The sequence below is a fragment of the Electrona antarctica genome (assembly GCF_951216825.1).
Source record: "Electrona antarctica genome assembly, chromosome: 16".
Lineage (NCBI taxonomy): Eukaryota > Metazoa > Chordata > Actinopteri > Myctophiformes > Myctophidae > Electrona > Electrona antarctica.
In genome coordinates this window covers 22,018,754-22,038,785 of record NC_136797.1, presented here as the reverse complement: position 1 = coordinate 22,038,785, position 20,032 = coordinate 22,018,754, and the positions used below count along the sequence as shown (strand labels likewise).

At 42.0% G+C, this 20,032-nt stretch overlaps 1 protein-coding gene across 2 annotated transcripts in view; it reads left to right on the top strand.

Moving 5' to 3' along the window:
- Positions 1-20,032, top strand: part of LOC306939268 (disabled homolog 2-interacting protein-like) — a 135,848-nt gene that overhangs the window by 37,764 nt on the left and 78,052 nt on the right. For both annotated transcript variants that reach the window (XM_079523825.1, XM_079523824.1), the window contains exons 4-5: positions 17,466-17,724; positions 18,457-18,752. In XM_079523825.1, the coding sequence (XP_079379951.1) occupies positions 17,466-17,724; positions 18,457-18,752 (555 nt within the window). The remainder of the gene's footprint in view (positions 1-17,465; positions 17,725-18,456; positions 18,753-20,032) is intronic.

The following is a 20,032-nucleotide window of genomic DNA, read 5'->3' as shown; positions in this document are numbered from 1 at the left end:
CTAAAAATGTCTTCTACATCCTGACAGTTTTCTGAAAAAGCTATGTTTCTATGTCAGCCGTTCTTCGATTTTTCTAAAATAGCAGACCTACAAGCTCGTAGAGCGCCACTCGGTGGCGAGCTATGAGCTTGTAGATCTGCTCTTTTTCAATAGCTAAAGCATAACATAATGCTAACACCAAAAGGGGTTCCCGCCCGAAATGGGTTATTCAATTCATAAAAAAAGTAATCGATAGAATAATATAGTACACTGGTCTTCAACCGGGGGTCCGGGACCCCTTGGGGGTCCTCAGAGTAATGACAGCGGGTCCGTCAAATGTTTGTGTGACGGGGAGCATTTGCCGTAAAAATATCAGATCTATAAGCTCACAACAGCTCATGCTGCGAGGCGTGTGAGCTTGTAGATCTGCTATTTCCGGAGAGTAGGTCTAGAGGGAATAAAGAGCAGACAAAATACAAAGCCAAGGAGGAAGCTTACTTAATATTGAGGTTTTTAAGTGGTTAAATCTATCTATCTATCTATCTATCTATCTATCTATCTATCTATCTATCTATCTATCTATCTATCTATCTATCTATCTATCTATCTATCTATCTATCTATCTATCTATCTATCTATGGCTACTATGGCAGGTAAATAAAATGTTGGGACATGTGGAGTTTGCTTTGGAGTTGCCCAAACTGCAAGTGCACATTTGAGTGAGTAGTCTGCTATAAACACGAGATATAGCTATAAACACAACATGAGATCACAACACTGGTATCGGTATTCGGTATCGGTATCGGCTAACGCAGCAATTGAGGTATCGGGATCGGATCGGAAGTGAAAAAAGTGTATCGGGACATCCCTACTATCTATCTATCTATCTATCTATCTATCTATCTATCTATCTATCTATCTATCTATCTATCTATCTATCTATCTATCTATCTATCTATCTATCTATCTATAAATGCCCCAAGATAATTAAACAAAGTTTAATCTGCAACACAATTTATACAATGTAGCGGGGGTCCCTGCTTCATCTCTCTTTCTCGGCTAAGGGGGTCCTTGGTTGGGCTGAAAAACCTTGAAAACCCCTGCTCTAGTTAGTACACACAGAATGCAGTTGGCTGCAGTCCTAATCATGTCCAGCCAAGAACTGGTGCTTATCTCCGAGCATCTTCCTTCCTTCATGTAACATTAAAGAAATGACTCACTAATGACAGTGTTTCACACAGTGTTATTTCTTTTCCCCCAGCCACCAGCAGCAGCTTTCTCTCTCCCGTTACATGTGTGAACCCTATGGGAAGCAGCCAAGCAGAGAAAACTTTTCTTTTCTTTTTCTTTTTAAAAGGCGCTAATGACATGAAAACAATGCAGCTTTCGTCGCTGTCGGGTGGAAACCTTGTATGTGCAAAACCGTTGACCTTCAGGAAAGGGGAAAAACGTACCCGTTTTACAAAAAAACATATTACTTATAATAGGTTCAATATTTATATAAGATCCACAGACGTACTTAACCACTTTCAATGAATGAAAATGTTTCAAATCTAGAGAAATCATCTGTTCTACAAGCTACGCATCGCAATGTGACGCACTGCGACACTGTTATAAGACAGATTATGGCATACATTTACAAAAGAAAAACATTAAAAAAAAATAACTACGGAGATGCAAGGTTTGTTTTGTGATTAACACCCTGAACGCCCGGGGTTAAGGGGCAGCGGTGGCCGAACGGTTTGCGGAGCGGTCTTGATACCGGAAGGTCGCCAGCTCGAATCCCCGGACCGGCACGTTAAAATTACCACCGCTGAAGTGCCCTTGAGCAAGGCATTGAACCCCTACCATGAAATGTTCTATGAGCAGGGTGTGGCTGTAAACAAGCATCTCGAGCTTAGTCCACTTCCCTGGGTAAACAAAGAACTTTGCTTTGGTTATTTAATCCATGAAATCATAGCGCCCGGGGATTTATAGTAGCGGAGCACTTTTACCGACGGACCGGATGTTATCCCGGATGTGGCTGTAGCAGCTAGATGTGGCTGTAGTCAAAACACTCTAGAGGCGATCGACAACAACGGGAGGCATGATTAAATCTACCGTGACGGGCCGTCTAATACATGCTCTTTGCTTAGAATTAGACGTTATGATTTAGATCAAGAGTTATTAACGTTTTATTGCGCAACATCGAGTGTTACGCAACAGGCGCTCCCAGGCTGTGGAGCGATGCGATCGGTTTTGATATCAATAACCTCCGTCTTTTTGATCAATCTTCGTCCTGGGCGCTGGGCGTTACTACTAATTGAAAGGACGGTGAACTTCGTCCTGGGCGATCGGGGTGTTAAGTAGTATAAGTTGTAAAGTTGTGTAAAGTTGTATTTGTCCTCAACTCCACAATCAGGACTGTAAATCTCTCCAGCTTGGCTTTGCAGTTTTTAATTATTCAGCGATTTTAACAGATTAGCTGAGTCTTATACCTTTGGCAGAATCAAGACTAAACTCTTTTCTGTGTTTACGTTGTGTTACATAACGCGATGGCTGCCATTCTGCAGTGTGTTATTACATTGTTTATATAACACTTTATTTAAATAAAGTTAAAAACCTGTGATTAGGGCTGCAACTATCGTTTTTTTGCTTAGAGATTATTCTATTGATATTTTTGTGTATTAATTAAATAATCATAATCATCACTATACTGTAACAGAAATGCCACAACACGGAATGAGTAATAATCAGATAAAAAAAGAATAACACATGGATGTTTTCTCAATAGCTCACTCTCCTCTATCTCTATCTAAATAATAAGTCGTGTTTATTCTGGCTCAACAAATTTGAATAACCTGCAATTTTAGCTGCTACCCTTTTACATAAAACAAACTATACAATACCAGTAAGACGCCTAAGGGAGAGCACGCATCCGCCTCGTTGACGGCAGACTGCTGGGCAAGAGCTGGCGCTTTGGCATCGGGGGGTCAGATCAACATGGAATGAATTCTGTACTGGCCATATAAGGAGCATGTGTTAAATGTTTATGTTTATTCAACTTTCATCACAGGTTTTAAAAGACAGAGGTGCCATTAAAAACACGTACAAACATTATTTTGCCGATCACAAATAGAGAGTATGCGCATGCATGCAAGTGAATGGCAGATCGAGTGGCAAATCGAGTGGCAAAGTGAGTGATAAAGTGAATTTAAGGTTGTTTAAAGTAATTTCATGCAATAAAATAGGACTTTTCTGTTTGCATGTATGCGCTGTCAAGGCTAGAAAGTAGTTTTTTGCCACTCAGTAGGCATTCCCACATAACTTCCGGGTATGATGATGATGTCACACGCATACCCTCTATATAAAACTTCAAATCTAAAATGCAATAGCCTATCTAAAAATCCAAATGGTGTACAACTCAAATCTAAAATCCACTATCATTTAACACTTTGATTGCTACAAGATCTCAACAGGCCTATTTGGATGTTGCTACCGTTTAACATTGCACAAAGGCCTTGTTCGGGGGCCCACAGCAAAATGTTCTCTTATAGCGAGAATCACACGCATACATCAAAAGAAAGCTGAACTTGTCCACTTCAATTTAAAAAATACATTTTGATTTTACCATGTTCCATTCTGGAGATATTGACCTTTTTGCAACACCTGCATTTGCCTGGAAGTGGTTATCTTGAACAGCGGTTATGGATGGTTTAAAGTCAGAGACATTGACAGACAGATATAAAATTGAACCCAATAAATATCCTATACATCCTATACACCGAATGAAAGCCCTGAATGTGTACTTTTACGAGGAAAAGAGTAAACATTGATCCCATGTACAGTTAGACAGTAATTGGTTATTGAATGCAGCTTGTGCCCACCAGATAACTTCAGAGAAGACATGGACGTGAACTCCTCAATATTCACAAAATAAGGCCTATAGCGACATATAAATACTATATACCGTATGAAACAGAAGACTCTCTGCTTTCATAAGAAAAAAACTTCTACTGTAGTAATAATAAAAATCACACCCATGTGAAGTGAGTGGTGCAACTCTGTCCCATATTCTGTTCTCTGCTTATTCAATACAGCTCGCTATATACGGACTGAGGCAGAAAGTCATGTAAACCTTTTATTTACAGTTTGGTCTGTAAACTTCTACTGTAATAATAAAAATCACACCCCTGTGAAGTGAGCGTTGCAACTGTTCTGTACTTATTCACTACAGCTCGCTATATACGGACTGAGACAGAAAGTCATGTAAACCTTTTATTTACAGTTTGGTCTGTAAACTTCTACTGTAATAATAAAAATCACACCCCTGTGAAGTGAGCGGTGCAACTGTTCTCTACAGTTGCGCGGTGCAATGGTAGAGAACAGTTGCACCGCTCACTTCACAGGGGTGTTTCATAGTAAATCAATCTATGAAACAGAGCTTTCTAAGCTGTGAATTTTCAGCTGCTGTTTCGTCCATACTAGAGATGTCCCGATACTGTATCGGTATCGGGAAAAGTATCGGATCGGCCCTTATTTGTCATATCGGGTCATTTGCTTTGGAGTTGCCCAAACTGCAAGTGCACATTTGAGTCTGCTATAAACACAACACGAGATATAGCTATAAACACAACATGAGATCACGACACTGGTATCTGTATTCGGTATCGGTATCGGCTAACACATAAATTGAGGTATCGGGATCGGATCGGAAGCGAAAAAAGTGTAAAATGTGCCTGGCTGTAGATCTAAAACAGTTCTGCTCATACCGTGGGAAATTCAGCCAGAAGAGAACTCTAAAATAAACATGACATATCTGTGATTTCATCTTTCTACTTCTACTTAAAATAAAGAAAAAGCTGCTGAATTCTGCAGCCAGCGAGCCAAAAAAAAAGGATTGGATTGAATGCCTAGTCGGGAGTGAAGTGAACATCCGGCGAAAATAGCTGATCTGCAAGCTCTCAAGGACAACATGACGGCACCTATATTGGCTATTTTCAGCAAATACATTTTGGTATTTGGAGTATAGAGCCCTGAGGGACACCGGTCTACTAAAGTACACAGGATTTCTATTTGGTTAACGAATGCTTGATCCATCTTTGAAGTACCAATTGAGCCATCTTTGAAGTACCAATTGAGCCCAATGTTGTTGTTTTATATTTATTTATTTGTATTTCTTTATTATTATTATTATTATAATTCTTTTTGCTGAGCAACTTAATAATTGGCTGAACTCTCTGCCTGAGCAGAGCTACAGAGTACAGACTGCCACCGATTATTACTATGCAAGTTAAAACACAATCCATGCCAATATATTACAATAGAAACGCAGACCAGGTGCCAGCGTTTCTATTGTAAAAAAGAAAAAAAAAGTAAAAACTTAAAATGACGTCTTGGCACAGGAGGCTATAGTGCTTAAAAAAACATAACCTGACGTTTCCTGGCCTGGATTGGGTTAAACATGTCACGTGATAGATCACGACAGATAACGAGCTCCCGATGAAATGCACCTTTGAGATGTCTTAGACTTAACCAATGAATGAATTGATATTAAGACCATTTATACCATGGCCTCTGTTATGATGAGTGGTTTCTGATTACCATAGCAAAGGCCCAATAACCCAGCAATAACAGCATCTGCATTAGTTCTCTGTAAGGGGAGGGTAAAGGTTAAGCTGTTATTCATGAGTTTGAGCCTTACTGATCCCTATCAAAAAATCATTATTAATTAATCACTCATGCGCTATTTCCGAAATAGGGAAAATAGACGTTCTACAAGCTCACACAGCGTATAGAGCTGCTATCTTTTTGGAAATTAATTATTTATAATAGCAAAATGTTTGAGAAGTTTAGACAAATGTCCATCAAATTCTAGTAATGGTAAAATAAAGATGAAAAAACAAAGATCCCAAAGTTGGCTCCGACCCCATGTTTGTGGAACGCTGATCACTTGCACGCTGCCACTGTCGTCAGGCTATGTCTTAGACTTATCCACTTCCCTCGTTATACTTTATATGAATATTAAATCTACAAGCTTGTAGATCGGCTATTCCCGCTATGTTTGAAAAATACATGAACATTTTTCAAGATGGAAAATGGATTACGAAGATTCTTTTGCAAAAGATAATTGGGGTCATCTCAAACAGTTGATTACATAACCGCCTATTCACATGTTGACAGGCCTGTGTGCGCGCCGCCTACGTATAGTGCTGATATACCGGTGGGAAAAGAAAAACGCACGTTCAAACAATCTTTCTGTTCTTCAAAGCCACCGTCTGCAGCCGCCAGATCGCCTCGCCTGCACATTAATTAGTTGTCCAAGAAATGCTTGGTTGTAATGTGAGATGGCGTGATGCGCATTGCGCAACAGAAAGATGTCAATTATTAATGACCAAGTTTTAACCTATCGATGTTAATTATGACACAAATCCACCCCCCCCCCCCCCCCCAAAAAAAAAGTCTCTCATTCCTCATTCATTTCAATCATTAAACTGTACGTCTAAAGTATAGACGTCTTAACATTTAAATTACTAGACCTTGCCATGGCAATCAATTGGCTGAGGCTGGAAATTGCACAGGTGAGGGGATTTAGGCAGAGCCTGAGCAGAGCCTTTTGTGGTGGTTCTGGAGAACCGTGGGTCCGACCGACTCTATACCGGGCACTGCACTCCCTGCGGGGGTGTGGAACGCGTGTGTCGAATGTGAAGTCGGTGAAGCAAATGGTTGTCGGGTTTTACATGCATTACAACCTCAAACACACACGCGCACAGACACACACAGACATGGCGCATTTATAGTAGGACTAGACCTGTATGTGCCCGTCGGCCACCGGCCTACTTGAGAACGATGCAACTTTGGAACCTAATAATACCTGTTGTCAACTTGTCATAGCACCCGTTTTAACTGTCTTGTCTGTGTCCCACATGGAGCTCTCTGTTGTATCTGCCTGTCTGCCTGCCTGTGTCTGAAGAGGGCAAACTGACTGACTGTGAAAAGTGGACTGGTTAAGTAATCAATTGTCAGGTGTGGGGTTGCCATGGCAATCAATTGGCTGAGGCAGAGGCTGGAAATTGCACAGGTGAGGGGATTTAGGCTGATTGGGCCCACTGGCAGAGCCTGAGCAGAGCCTTTTGTGGTGGTTCTGGAGAACCGTGGGTCCGACCGACTCGATACCGGGCACTGCACTCCCTGCGGGGGTGTGGAACGCGTGTGTCGAATTAGAAGTCGGTGGGGTGAACAGTTCTCGAGTTACGTGCATTACAACCGTACACACAGACACCGAGTCGTGGCACATTTATAGTAAATAATAATAATAATGCATATGATTTATATAGCGCTTTTCTGGGTACCCAAAGTCGCTTTACAGACATTTTAGTACAAACATTTTTATTAGAGAAAAAAAAAAACTAGTTAAAAAGGTTTAAAGGGTTAAAAACTAGGAATAATAAAAAAAAAAAAAGTAGGATAACATAATCAACAACCGATGCCTCGACTCCTTCAATTCCATGTGCTAGTCAGGGTGGTGGCGTCCCAAGTTTAAAAAGTTTGGGAACCCTTGGCGTAGAGGAGAAAAGAGTAACCTTGACATACCAATTTTGGGCATGTTGTTATAGAGCTGTGACGCGCCGGGGAGCTTGTAGATAGGCTATTTTCGCAGTAATTTCGAATATAGTTGTGGTTCAGTGGTTTTGTAGTCTCTAGAGAGGAAGTGTTGGCCCACACAATATCTCTTGGCCTGCCCTACACTATGTCGTGCCTTCATCAAAATCTGAGGCAGGTAAAAGAGGTTTTAATTATTAGGTGTAGACCAGTTTCAAATTGGCTTCATTGATTCCTCTAAGGAGTTTTAAAAGGATTATTAGAACTGCTTGTTCTACTTTTATTCTCCCAGAGTTCTCTAGGTAGTCGGTGTGTTGCTGTACGGACGCTACAGTATACAGTATGGTTGTCATTTGTATTGTCCTGTGTTTGTTCTGGCAAAGCTGAGGAATATCTCGCTTAACATCGGAAACACTGACAAAGCTTCCCCACTCAGTCTGCAGTCTCAGCAATTCGTAAACTTTTTCTCATGTCAAGTTTTTGGCCACGAACCTGCAACTGAAAATGCTTTTCCTATAGGGACACCCTATCATTCTTTTCCAGATTTTTGCAAAATGGCAGGATCTACAAGCTCACAAAGCGTCACAATGCGGCACGTCAGGAACTTGTAGATTTACGATAGGTGTTGAATCGGTTTGAATCTGATTTTGATGCTATATTAATTTAGCTGGGGACCCCCTGGGAACCCCTTTCTGGGGGGTCCCCAGACCCCACTTTGAGAATCACTGGTGTAAATAAGTCCTACTGGGTGGGATCCAAATTAGCTGAAGCCTGCCTAGCTTGCAGCATACACATAAAGGGAAATTGAAAAAGAAAAAAATAATGTTTTAACAGTATTTTAAAATAGATTTGACAAACGGACGACAGCCTCCTGCGCGGGACATTCCGGGGGCGTTAGTACAGACTGTCAGACTGGCAGCATTGGCAGACCGTGGAGGAGCTGTCTTGCGGGACAGACTGGTGGTTAACCCATTCAGGCCTGACGTCGAAATTAAAAAAAAAAAGTTTTCTAAATCATGACAATTTTCGGAAAGATTTGAGGCACATTTTAACGATTTTTCAAAAATAGCAGACCTACAAGTTCATGCGCGCTATGAGCTTGTAGATCTGCTATTTTTCAATAGCTAAATTATAACAATGTTTAAAACACCAAAACGGGTTCCCGCTCAAAATGGGTTAATGGTTAATGTGGTTAAACGCTAACGTGACATGGATGCGTTCCAGGTCTCAATGGATTAACCCATTTAGACCTGAGATCAGATTCTAAAAAATACCTTCTAAATCCTGACGGTTTTCTGACAAATATTTCAGAGATTTGTGCCACATTTTCACGATTTTTCAAAAATAGCAGACCTACAAGCTCGTAGCGCGCCACTCGGTGGCGCGCTATGAGCTTGTAGATCTGCTATTTGTCAATAGCTAAATTATAACATAATGTTTAAAACACCAAAAGGGGTTCCCGCCCAAAATGGGTTAGGTGGGTAAACGGGGTCACTCGGGGACATCGGTGGATTATCGTTGAATAATTTAAACCGATGACGTCGGTCCAGTAGCTCCGTCTCAGGTAGAACTCTCCGTTGACAACGTCTCATTTCTATTTATGCTGAAGCTTCCTGGCTCAATGGGATATGAGGCTGAAGGTCAGAAATGATGACGACCGGCGACTACAATTTTAACAAACCAAAAAAAAAAAAGCGTTTAGCAAAGGAAATAAGTGTTGCACGACGTCGATAATACCGTCTTGTCGGGTGGAAACCTCGCATATCCAAAATTGTTGTAGTAGCAGCTCAAAACTACAAGTTCAAAACGCGTCACTTTGTGCTTGTGTTTAAAGCTTGTAGAGCTGCTGGTTTTGAAGCTTTAAGGGCCTTGCAAAGTGTTGCACGACGTCGATAATACCGTCTGTCGGGTGGAAACCTCGCATGTCCAAAATTGTTGTAGTAGCAGCTCAAAACTACAAGTTCAAAACGCGTCACTTTGTGCTTGTGTTTAAAGCTTGTAGAGCTGCTGGTTTTGAAGCTTTAACCCATTTTGGCCTGACGTCGAAATTTTAAAAATGTATTTTTAAAATGTCATTTTTTCTGAAAAACCTCATGTTTCTATATCAGTGGTTCTCAATATTTCATGTCAAGGACCCCAAAAATTATATGTAACCCCCCCCAGAAGAAAAGATTTGAGTTAAAAACTGAAACTCTGAAAGAATATTCAAAGATTCGGCACATTTTCACGATTTTTTAAAAATAGCAGATCTACAAGTTCATAGCGCGGCACTCGGTGCCGCGCTATGAGCTTGTAGATCTGCTATTTTTCAATAGCTAAAGTATAACATAGAGCCTAATGCTTAAAACACCAAAAGGGGTTCCCGTCCAAAATGGGTTAAGGGCCTTGCAAACGTGAAGCGAGGAACGCAGGCGTTGTTGCCTGCGTTAGTAGTAGATCAGTATCAGCGATGGCATTGATTGACCTGCTGGACGGATTTCTGTTGAATCGTTCCTGCCGTCAAACAACCCCTGAATTACTAGACACTTAACATTGTGCTGAAGAAGGCCCAAGGCAACGTTTAATCAGAGATTGGATTAATTGTAAAAGGAAATGACATTTTTAATTAACCCATTTTGGGCGGGAACCCCTTTTGGTGTTTCAAGGATTATGTTATACATTAGCTATTGAAAAATAGCAGATCTACAAGCTCATAGCGCGGCACCGAGTGCCGCGCTACGAGCTTGTAGGTCTGCTATTTAAAAAAAATCACACCCGTGTGAACTGAGTGGTGTAAGGTATTATATAGCCTTATCAGCTGTGGTCACTGACGTAATGTCTCATTCCGGCCAATCACAATGCACCATGCTCATTTTTTGCGCACAGACAGACAGACAGACAGACTAACAAAGCCAGTTGTAGGAGTGGTTTACACCACTCAAAAATAGTGAAAATGTGGCGCAAATCTTTGAATATATATTCTTTCAGAGCGAACGTTTTTAACTGAAATATTTGCTTCTGGAGGGTCCCTGGAACAACATCTTTTCAAATGGGGGTTGGCGGCCAATTATAAATAATTTTTGGGGTCCTTGACATAAAATATTGAGCACTATAGAAACATAGGTATTTCAGAAAACTGCCAGGATTTAGAAGACATATTTTAAATTTCGACTTCAGGCCTAAATGGGTTAAACATCTTCTAGTGGAGCAGATTACTGAAACGATCGTTCACTTGATCATACAAGCACCAAATTTGGCACACAAGTGCTTCAGAACCTACTCTCTCAGAAAAGTACGTTGTCCACTTGAAAAAACAAAATGGCCACCATTTTTCAAGATGGCCGCCTTTCAAAATGGTTTTAAACAGTGATTGAACTATAGTTTGATTGAATAATCTTATTGTGATGGCCTATACATCAAAATGTATGTTTCTGAGTATGAGAAATCCAATTCTGCATTTAGCAAATCAAAATTATTGAATATTATGATGATACAATGCGAATTAAACGAAAAGATGGGGCAGATTAAGTCAATATTCCATAAGAATCTTTCACTTGGTGGTACAAGCACCACATTTGGCACACATGATGTCCAGGATGTATTTCTATGAAAAGCACCTTATCCAGCTGAAAATCCAAGATGGCTGCCAGTATTCAAGATGGCCTCCTCGTCAAATGCAAGAAAACAAAACAACAAAAAGGTTTTCGAAGTAGAATTCAAATGTGTTAATGATCCAAACATCAAAATGAAAGTATTCTGACTGTAAGAACTTAATGGTGTTGGAATTTAATTCCAATATGGCCGACCAGTTTGCAAGATGCAGTTATTACGTGACTCAAAATTAGCGTTTTCGGAAGCTGTATGATCATAGATATTGTTGAAGGGCAACATCATTCGTTGATCATGCATTGAAATGCTGTGATCAAGCCCTATTGGTTTGTAATTTTGTATATAATAGTGATGTCAAAGCACAACCAGGACACACTGGTGACATCACTGCTGTGAGACATGGGGTTCAGTGTCGGCTTGTAGCGTAGCTGTAGTTGTGGTTTACTAACTGTTGTAGTGTACTCACTGTAGTTTGTTGTATACTTTAGTGTCCTAAATGCTAATTAGCCCCTATATCTCCACTAGAAGTTTAGTTAGTTGTAGTATTGTAGTTAGATAGCCGCACCTGAATTGACAAGATGTGCCAGCGTGGGAGAGCTGAGACAAGGGTAACAGGGCTTCAGTTACCTGGATGGTGTACAGATCGCACAGGACTTAAATGGCACTGGATGAACGGTCGGGCTAGGTGTAGGGCACCAGATGCTTGAACTTAGATCAAGGTTCAAGGTTGGACTTTATTGTTACATCTTATGTACAGGTATATAAGAGTAAAACTTATTTTTGTTTGGCTTCCTTACAGACAATGCAGCGGCATAGATAGCATAATATTCAAACAACAAAAAACACAGCAAGCACAGCAAAACAAAGGGATAGAATAAAGAGTGCTAGAAAAATAGTAACATATGTACATGTTTCCCTGTAGTAGCAAAGTTAGGTAAACTCGCCCTGGTTCTTATCAGTTCGTTCATGTATCTGATTGTTTGGGGAAAGAAGCTTATTTGCAGTCTATATGGCTTGGGTCCCTCATAATTCCACGACGAGCTTTGCTGACACAACGATCGTCATACAGGCACTCTTTGAATTTTTGCGTGTCCTTCACCAGGATCATTCTGAATTTCAGCTGCTCTCTTAGTGGAACGCTGGAGTTTCAGTTGCTAAACATTTGCCCCACAATTTTGGTGATACTTTGTACTGTTTTGCCTCAATGTATCCTCACTGCCACCTCCATCATCCAATCTGGATGAGTCTAACATGATGGGCAACAGGTGTATTGCCTGAAATACGGGGAGACTTCAACTCCAATCTGTTTGACTTCCAATCAGTTTTAGTAGCGGAACATCTTGTGTTATACGGTTAAAGGCCGAGGTCTATATCCTTTTACCACCCAACCGTACAAAACATCAAAGCACATTGAAATATGGGATGCATCTAGGTTCAAGCATCTGGTGCCCTACACCTAGCCCGACCATTCATCCAGTGCAAGTCCTGTGCGATCTGTACACCATCCAGGTAACTGAATCCCTGTTACCCTTGTCTCAGCTCTCCCACATCCTGTCAATTCAGGTGCGGCTATCCACTACAATGCTACAACTAACTAAACTTCTATTTGAGATATACAGTATACAGGGGCTTATTAGATAGCATTTAGGACACTAAAGTATACTACAAACTACAGTGAGTACACGACTACAACAGTTAGTAAACCACAACTACAGCTACGTTACAAGCCGACACTGAACCCCATGCGGAGTCTCACAGCAGTGATGTCACCAGTGTGTCCTGGTTGTGCTTTGACATCACTCTTATATACAAAATTACAAACCAATAGAGCTTGATCACAGCATTTCAATGAATGGTGATGTTGCCCTTCAACAATATCTGTGATCAGACAGCTTCCGAAAACGCAAATTTTGAGTTGCGTAATAGCCCCAATCTTGAAAACTGGCGGCCATATTGGAATTAAATTGACACCATCAGAATACTTTCATTTTGATGTTTGGATCAATGTGTGGATCACACATTTCTGTTCACTAAAGTTCTACTTATTAATTTGACGAGGTGGCCATCTTGAAAACTGGTCGGCCATCTTGGATTTTCAGCTGGAAAACATACTTTTCCTAGAAAGTACATCCTGGACATCAATTGCGCCAAATCTGGTGCTTGTACCACCACATGAAGGATTATTATGGAATATGGACTTAATCTGCCCCACTTTATCGTTTAATTCCCATTGTATCATGATAATATTAAATAATTTTGATGTTCTAAATGCAGAATTGGATTTCTCATACTCATAAACATAAACATATATTTCGATGTATAGGCCATCAAAATAGGATTTTATAGCTCAATATAACTCAAACACTGTTTAAAACCACCTCGAATAGCGGCCATCTTGAAAAATGGTGTCCATTTTGTTTTTTCAAGTGGACAACGTACTTTTCTGAGAGAGTAGGTTCCGAAGCACTTGTGTGCCAATTTTGGTGCTTGTATGATCAAGTGAACGATTCTTATGATATATTGACTTAATCTGCTCCACTATTCCACTCATGTGATCAGTTGATTCTCGATAAACAACTCCAATGTTTTAAGCAGGAACTGGCGTTTATGATTGAATCTTAATTTACTGACAGATAATGACCCTCCTGTTAAATGCACCTTTGAAATGTGGTAAGCAATGAATTAATTGATGGATCCATGTGATTAAGACTGTTCTACTATGGCCTCTGTTCTGATGAGTATGGCTGCTGATATGGGGTCATCCTATGTTCCCCAGGTTCTATGTTTTTGTTTTTATGTTTTTCCCTTTTGGTGTTTTAAGCATTATGTTATACTTTAGCTATTGAAAAATAGCAGATCTACAAGCTCGTAGCGCGAGTGCCGCGCTACGAGCTTGTAGGTCTGCTATTTTTGAAAAATCATGAAAATGTGGCACAAATATTTGAATATATATTTCTTTCACAGCAAACGTTTTTTTTTTTAACTCAAATCTTTGCTTCTTTGGGGTGCCTGGAACAACATATGTGACTAAATTTGACTGAGGGACTGCCATTGGATTTTTTTGAATTTTCGTTTTAGCTTCAAATTGACATATTGGTTGTTCAGTTTGACCCACCAGTTTTGGAGATATGGCTTATAGAGTAATGTCTTGCAGAAAAATGCGAGTTGAGAAAACCGGCTTGAAAGGTTCACTGCTGTGGTCTCTAACATTACACCTAGCTACATGTTTGGGCATTTATTTCATATTTACATGTCGGTTTCAGCTCTGACACTTATTTCAGACATGCTCTAGTATGTGAAGAGTCTGCCTGTGCTATTAACTCATTTAAAAAAAGTTTTTCTCCTCTGGTGAAAAGCGGTCATTTGCGCGATGGCAGTCTCTCAGTCAAATCTGGTCACATATTTTCAGATGGGGGTCCGCGGCCAAATACAGTTAATTCCGGGGGTCCTTGACATGGAAAGGTTGAGCACCGCTGACATTAGAAACTGTACTAGAGGCCTTTTTTGTTAATCGGCCTCAGGTCTAAATGGGCTCTTGTTCCCCACTTACCTTAGGGTTAAGTAAGCAGGGCACATATCTTGGGGAACTAACAGCTGAAATGTATTCAGAAACCATAGGAAAGGGCCAAATACCAGCAATAACAGCATCTGCATTATAGTTCCCTGTGAGGGGAGGGTAAAGGTTTATTATAGTTCTCTGTGAGGGGAGGGTAAAGGTTTATTATAGTTCTCTGTAAGGGGAGGGTAAAGGTTTCCGTAAGCTGTGTTATTCATGAGTCTGAGCCTTACTGATCCCTATCAAAAATACATTATGAATTAATCACTTGTGCCCTGTTTCAGAACTAGGGAAAATAGGTGGAGAGCTGCTAGATTTTCTGGAAATTATTCACAATTCTTGTTTTAATTTCTGAAAATCTTTTGAAAAAAAATGTTCCGCGACCACACCGATCTAAGCGATACAATAGAACATATGCTTGTGCTCGCCTTCAAGGCTACAGCGTTGTAGGGCATTCACTTCTAGTCATTTGTACTAGTTGACTAGTGTGTATATACATTTAAAAACTGTGTACATTGGGAAAACAAAAAACAAAACAAAAAATATTTTTATTTTTATTTTTGATCAACTAGTCAACTAGTACCAACAAGGTCGACTAGTGGATTTACTAGTCGACTAGTAAACTAGTCGACTAGTTGCTTAATGCCCTACAGCGTTGTAGTCTGTTCAGGGGTTGTAGTAGTAGTAGGGTCGTGTCACGCTTCATCACAGCGTCCCCAAACAACCAGTCTGTCTTTTGAGCAGCAGGGGCATGCGTGCACAATCGCACGTGTGTGCACCGGTGTGCAGCATGCGCATGCCCGCGAGAGACTGCGTTCCCATAATACTGCTGTCACACACAGCTACATGTATGATAGCGCCACACCACTGTAGACTGCGTTCCCATAATACTGCTGTCACACACAGCTACATGTATGATAGCGCCACACCACTGTAGACTGCGTTCCCATAATACTGCTGTCACACACAGCTACATGTATGATAGCGCCACACACAGCTACATGTATGATAGCGCCACACACAGCTACATGTATGATAGCGCCACACCACTGTAGCAGTTTAGCAGGTCCATTAGTTTATGGGAGGCTACTTAACCCATTTAGGCCTGACCTCGAAATAAAAAAAAACCTTCTAAATCCTCCAGTTTTCTGAAATAAATATTTTCACGATTTTTCAAAAATAGCAGACCTACAAGCTCGTAGCGTGCCACTCGGTGGCGCGCTATGAGCTTGTAGATCTGCTATTTTTCAATAGCTAAATTATAACATAATGTTTAAAACACCAAAAGGGGTTACCGCCCAAAATGGGTTAACCCATTTAGACCCGAGAAAAGATTCTACAAATGCCTTCTAAATCCTGACAGTTTTCTGGAAAACCCCATGTTTCTATGTCAGTGGTTCTCAAAACATTTTCATGTCAAGGACCCCCAAGATTATAGTGTAATTGGCCGCCGACTCCCATCTGAAAAATATGTAGTTCCGGGGACCAGAAGCAAAGATTTGAGTTAAAAAAAACGTTCGCTCTGAAAGAATATATATTCAATGACATTTTCCACGTTTTTTTCCCCAAAAATAGCAGACCTACAAGCTTGTAGATCTGCTATTTTTCAACAGCTAAATCATTACCTAATGCTTCAAACACCAAAAGGGGTTCCCGTCATGAATGGATTAAGGAAAACAATAGTCAGCAGTTAAAAGGCACTTCACACCCCGTCAGATGTGCAACCCAAGCCCCCATCTGGTCTCTCCATTCAGTAGACTGCGTTGGTCTATAGCCGGGGACAACCCAAGCCCCATCTGGTCTCTCCATTCAGTAGACTGCGTTGGTCTATAGCCGGGACAACGGCCTCTATGCATCCATCTGGTCTCTCCATTCAGTAGACTGCGTTGGTCTATAGCCGGGGACAACGGCCTCTATGCATTCTGGTCTCTCCATTCAGTAGACTGCGTTGGTCTATAGCCGGGGACAACGGCCTCTATGCATTCTATCATCCTACTTCCCTTTCACTGCTCCTCTAGTGCAGGGGTTCTCAATGTTTTTTGGGCCGGGGACCCCCGGAAATACTTTGGCAATGTCTCAGGACCCTCGCCCCGACCCCAAATATAAATTGACCGCTACAATAACCTTAATAATAGAGACGATGCACCATAAATAAATACTGAAACCAGATATAATCATTAGGGAAGGCGTATGCATGTACTATGTGTACTATATGTAAGAATACCGGACATCTCACCCCGGTGAGTTGTCTTCACTTTTTGACATGTCGGGGTGAGTTGTCTGTACTTTCCGCTGGGGCGAGTTGGGCGAGAAAGTACGGACAGCTCACCCCGGAAAGTGAAGACATCTCACCGGGGTGAGATGCCGGAAAGTGAAGACATCTCACCGGGGTGAGATGCCGGAAAGTGAAGACATCTCACCGGGGTGAGATGTCTTCACTTTCCGGGGTGAGCTGTCTTCACTTTCTGACATTGCGGGGTGAGTTGTCTGTACTTTCCGTGGCACCCATTACAGTAGGCATAATTCAATTTCGGATCTAACTATCGGTTCCTACAGACATCTGCGCGCGTGCACGTGGCGCCATTAAAATAGCCCGCCCACATAGTTAAAAATAAAATAAATCATCACCACTACACCACTGAGTGTGTTGTTGACATAAAGTACTAAACCGACCTATCTCCTGTGTGTGTGTGTGTGTGTGCGTGCCTGTGTGCGTCTGTGTGTGTGCGCGTGTGTGTGTGTGTGTCTCTGTCTCCAACAGGACAACAGTCGGCGGGTGGAGAACATGCTTCGGCTGTGGATCATCGAGGCCAAAGACCTGCCGGCCAAGAAGAAGTACTTCTGCGAGCTGTGCCTGGACGACTCGCTGTACGCGCGCACCACCTGCAAGCTCAAGACGGACAACGTCTTCTGGGGCGAGCACTTTGACTTCAACAACCTGCCCGCCGTCAAGAGCATCACCGTGCACCTGTACAAAGACACGGACAAGAAGAAGAAGAAAGACAAGAACAACTACATAGGTGAGGATGTCGTGATTCATATTATTATTATTATTTTCCCAATTTCTTTATCCCATTTTTTTTCCCCACCCGGTGCCAGTTGCCTAAGCTGACATTTTAAACTCCTAGGGGTCTAACACATTTTGAACTCCTAGGGGTCTAGCACATTTTGAACTCCTAGGGGTCTAGCACATTTTGAACTCCTAGGGGTCTAACACATTTTGAACTGATACTAACTGATATAAACTAACCTCTCCGAACTAGTAGTACTTATTCTTTTTTTAAACTCCTAGGGGTCTAACACAGTTTAAACTCCTAGGGGTCTAGCACATTTTAAACTCCTAGGGGTCTAGCACATTTTAAACTCCTAGGGGTCTAGCACGTTTTAAACTCCTAGGGGTCTAGCACATTTTAAACTCCTAGGGGTCTAACACATTTTGAACTGATACTAAACTGATACTAACTGATATAAACTAACCTCTCCGAACTAGTAGTACTTATTCTTTTATTTATTTATTTATTTTTTACATATTTTCCTCCCCTTTTGATCTTTGATTTTCTTTCCGGGCCAATTTTGAAAGAAACCAGTGATGCACATCCTTTTAATGGATGGTGTCAGGGGCATATTCCACATTTTGATGTCAGAGCAGTAGAAATGTAGAATGAGAACCTTTGTTCGTTTGCACGTTTGTTCTGTTATTACTTCCAACGGTGTGTGACGTCACGCTCTCTCTCCGGACACAACGACAACAGGACTGGTCAACATCCCCGTGGCGGCGGTGACGGGCCGCCAGTTTGTGGAGAAGTGGTACCCGGTCAGCACGCCCAACCCCGCCAAGGGCAAGACGTCGGGGCCCATGATCCGCATCAAGGCGCGCTACCAGAGCATGAGCATCCTGCCCATGGAGATGTACAAGGAGTTCGCAGAGTACACCACCAACAACTACATGCTGCTGTGCTCCGTGCTGGAGCCCGGCATCAGCGTCAAGAACAAGGAGGAGATGGCGTGCGCCCTGGTGCACATCCTGCAGAGCACCGGGAAGGCCAAGGTCAGTAGTACGGTACCGCGGCGCTGCCGCTGTTGTTGTTGTTGTTGTTGTTGTTGTTTGTAGTGATCTTCCATTCTCTCTGGTGCTTCTCAACCATTTTTGAGCGGTGCATAGCCGCTGCAATTACTGGCCGCGTGTGTGTCTGTCTGTAGACGCACGCACGCACGCACGCACGCACGCACGCACGCACGCACGCACGCACGCACGCACAAGTTGCGAACCTCTAGCGGTCTATTTGGAACCTCATCAATGAACCCTGAGGGTCCCTGCGTGGACCACACTGTGAGCACCACTTGCATTGGGCCAAGGAGGACCGTCATTCAACAGCGCTAGTGTTTGTGGGGCCTGTTGGGGCTCCTTTCTCACAGTTTCACACATTTTATTTAAGCAATATTATACACACGAGGGTGTGGTTTACCGTCGTTAATGCACGCCCGCGATGCTGCAGGAACTCGCCCGCTCCGAGAGGCAGCGCAGAAGTGCATTAACCCATTTAGGACTGAGAACAGAGGCCTGACGTCGAAATAAAAAAAAAGGTTCGCTCTGAAATAATATATATTCAAAGATTTGTGCCGCATTTTTACGATTTTTCAAAAATAGCAGACCTACAAGCTCGTAGCGCGCCACTCGGTGGCGCGCTATGAGCTTGTAGATCTGCTATTTTTCAATAGCTAAAGTATAACATAATGCTTAGTTAAAACACCAAAAGGGGTTCCCGCCCAGAATGGGTTAATGACGGTAAACCACACCCTCGACTAGGGATGTCGGGGGTTAACCGGCTAGCCGGTTAGCCGACCGTTAAGAAATATCCGGGTATGCTTATCAGCTTTACGGTTAATTTGCATAATAATAAATGCGTGTTCTGATCTTTAATCCCTTTTATTTTAGATCGTTTTTAGTAATAGTACAACATAAACATTACAGAGACTGTAGTTGTCACTGTACAATACTTTAAAACAGTTGTCATGTTGCACACATGCCTAAAATTGCTGTTATTTGCGCCGGCCAGCTTGTCACACTCCAGGCTGCATGAACAGCAGCGCTCGGGCGCTGTTTTCTGCCCCCGCAATGTCGTTGTCCCAAAGTTCTCTGTTGTACTTCAAATGGCTAGTTGGCTACAACGGTAGCTTTGCGGTAGTCAAAACTTAAGCGAGTGACAGCGAGACGAGATTAACACAACATGTCGACCGTATCAATGCAGAGACCTACATTATTAAATCCATTAATGGCCTGGAGGGAGAACGTTTACAGCCGCCGCCGCTTCCTCCTCCTCCTCCCGG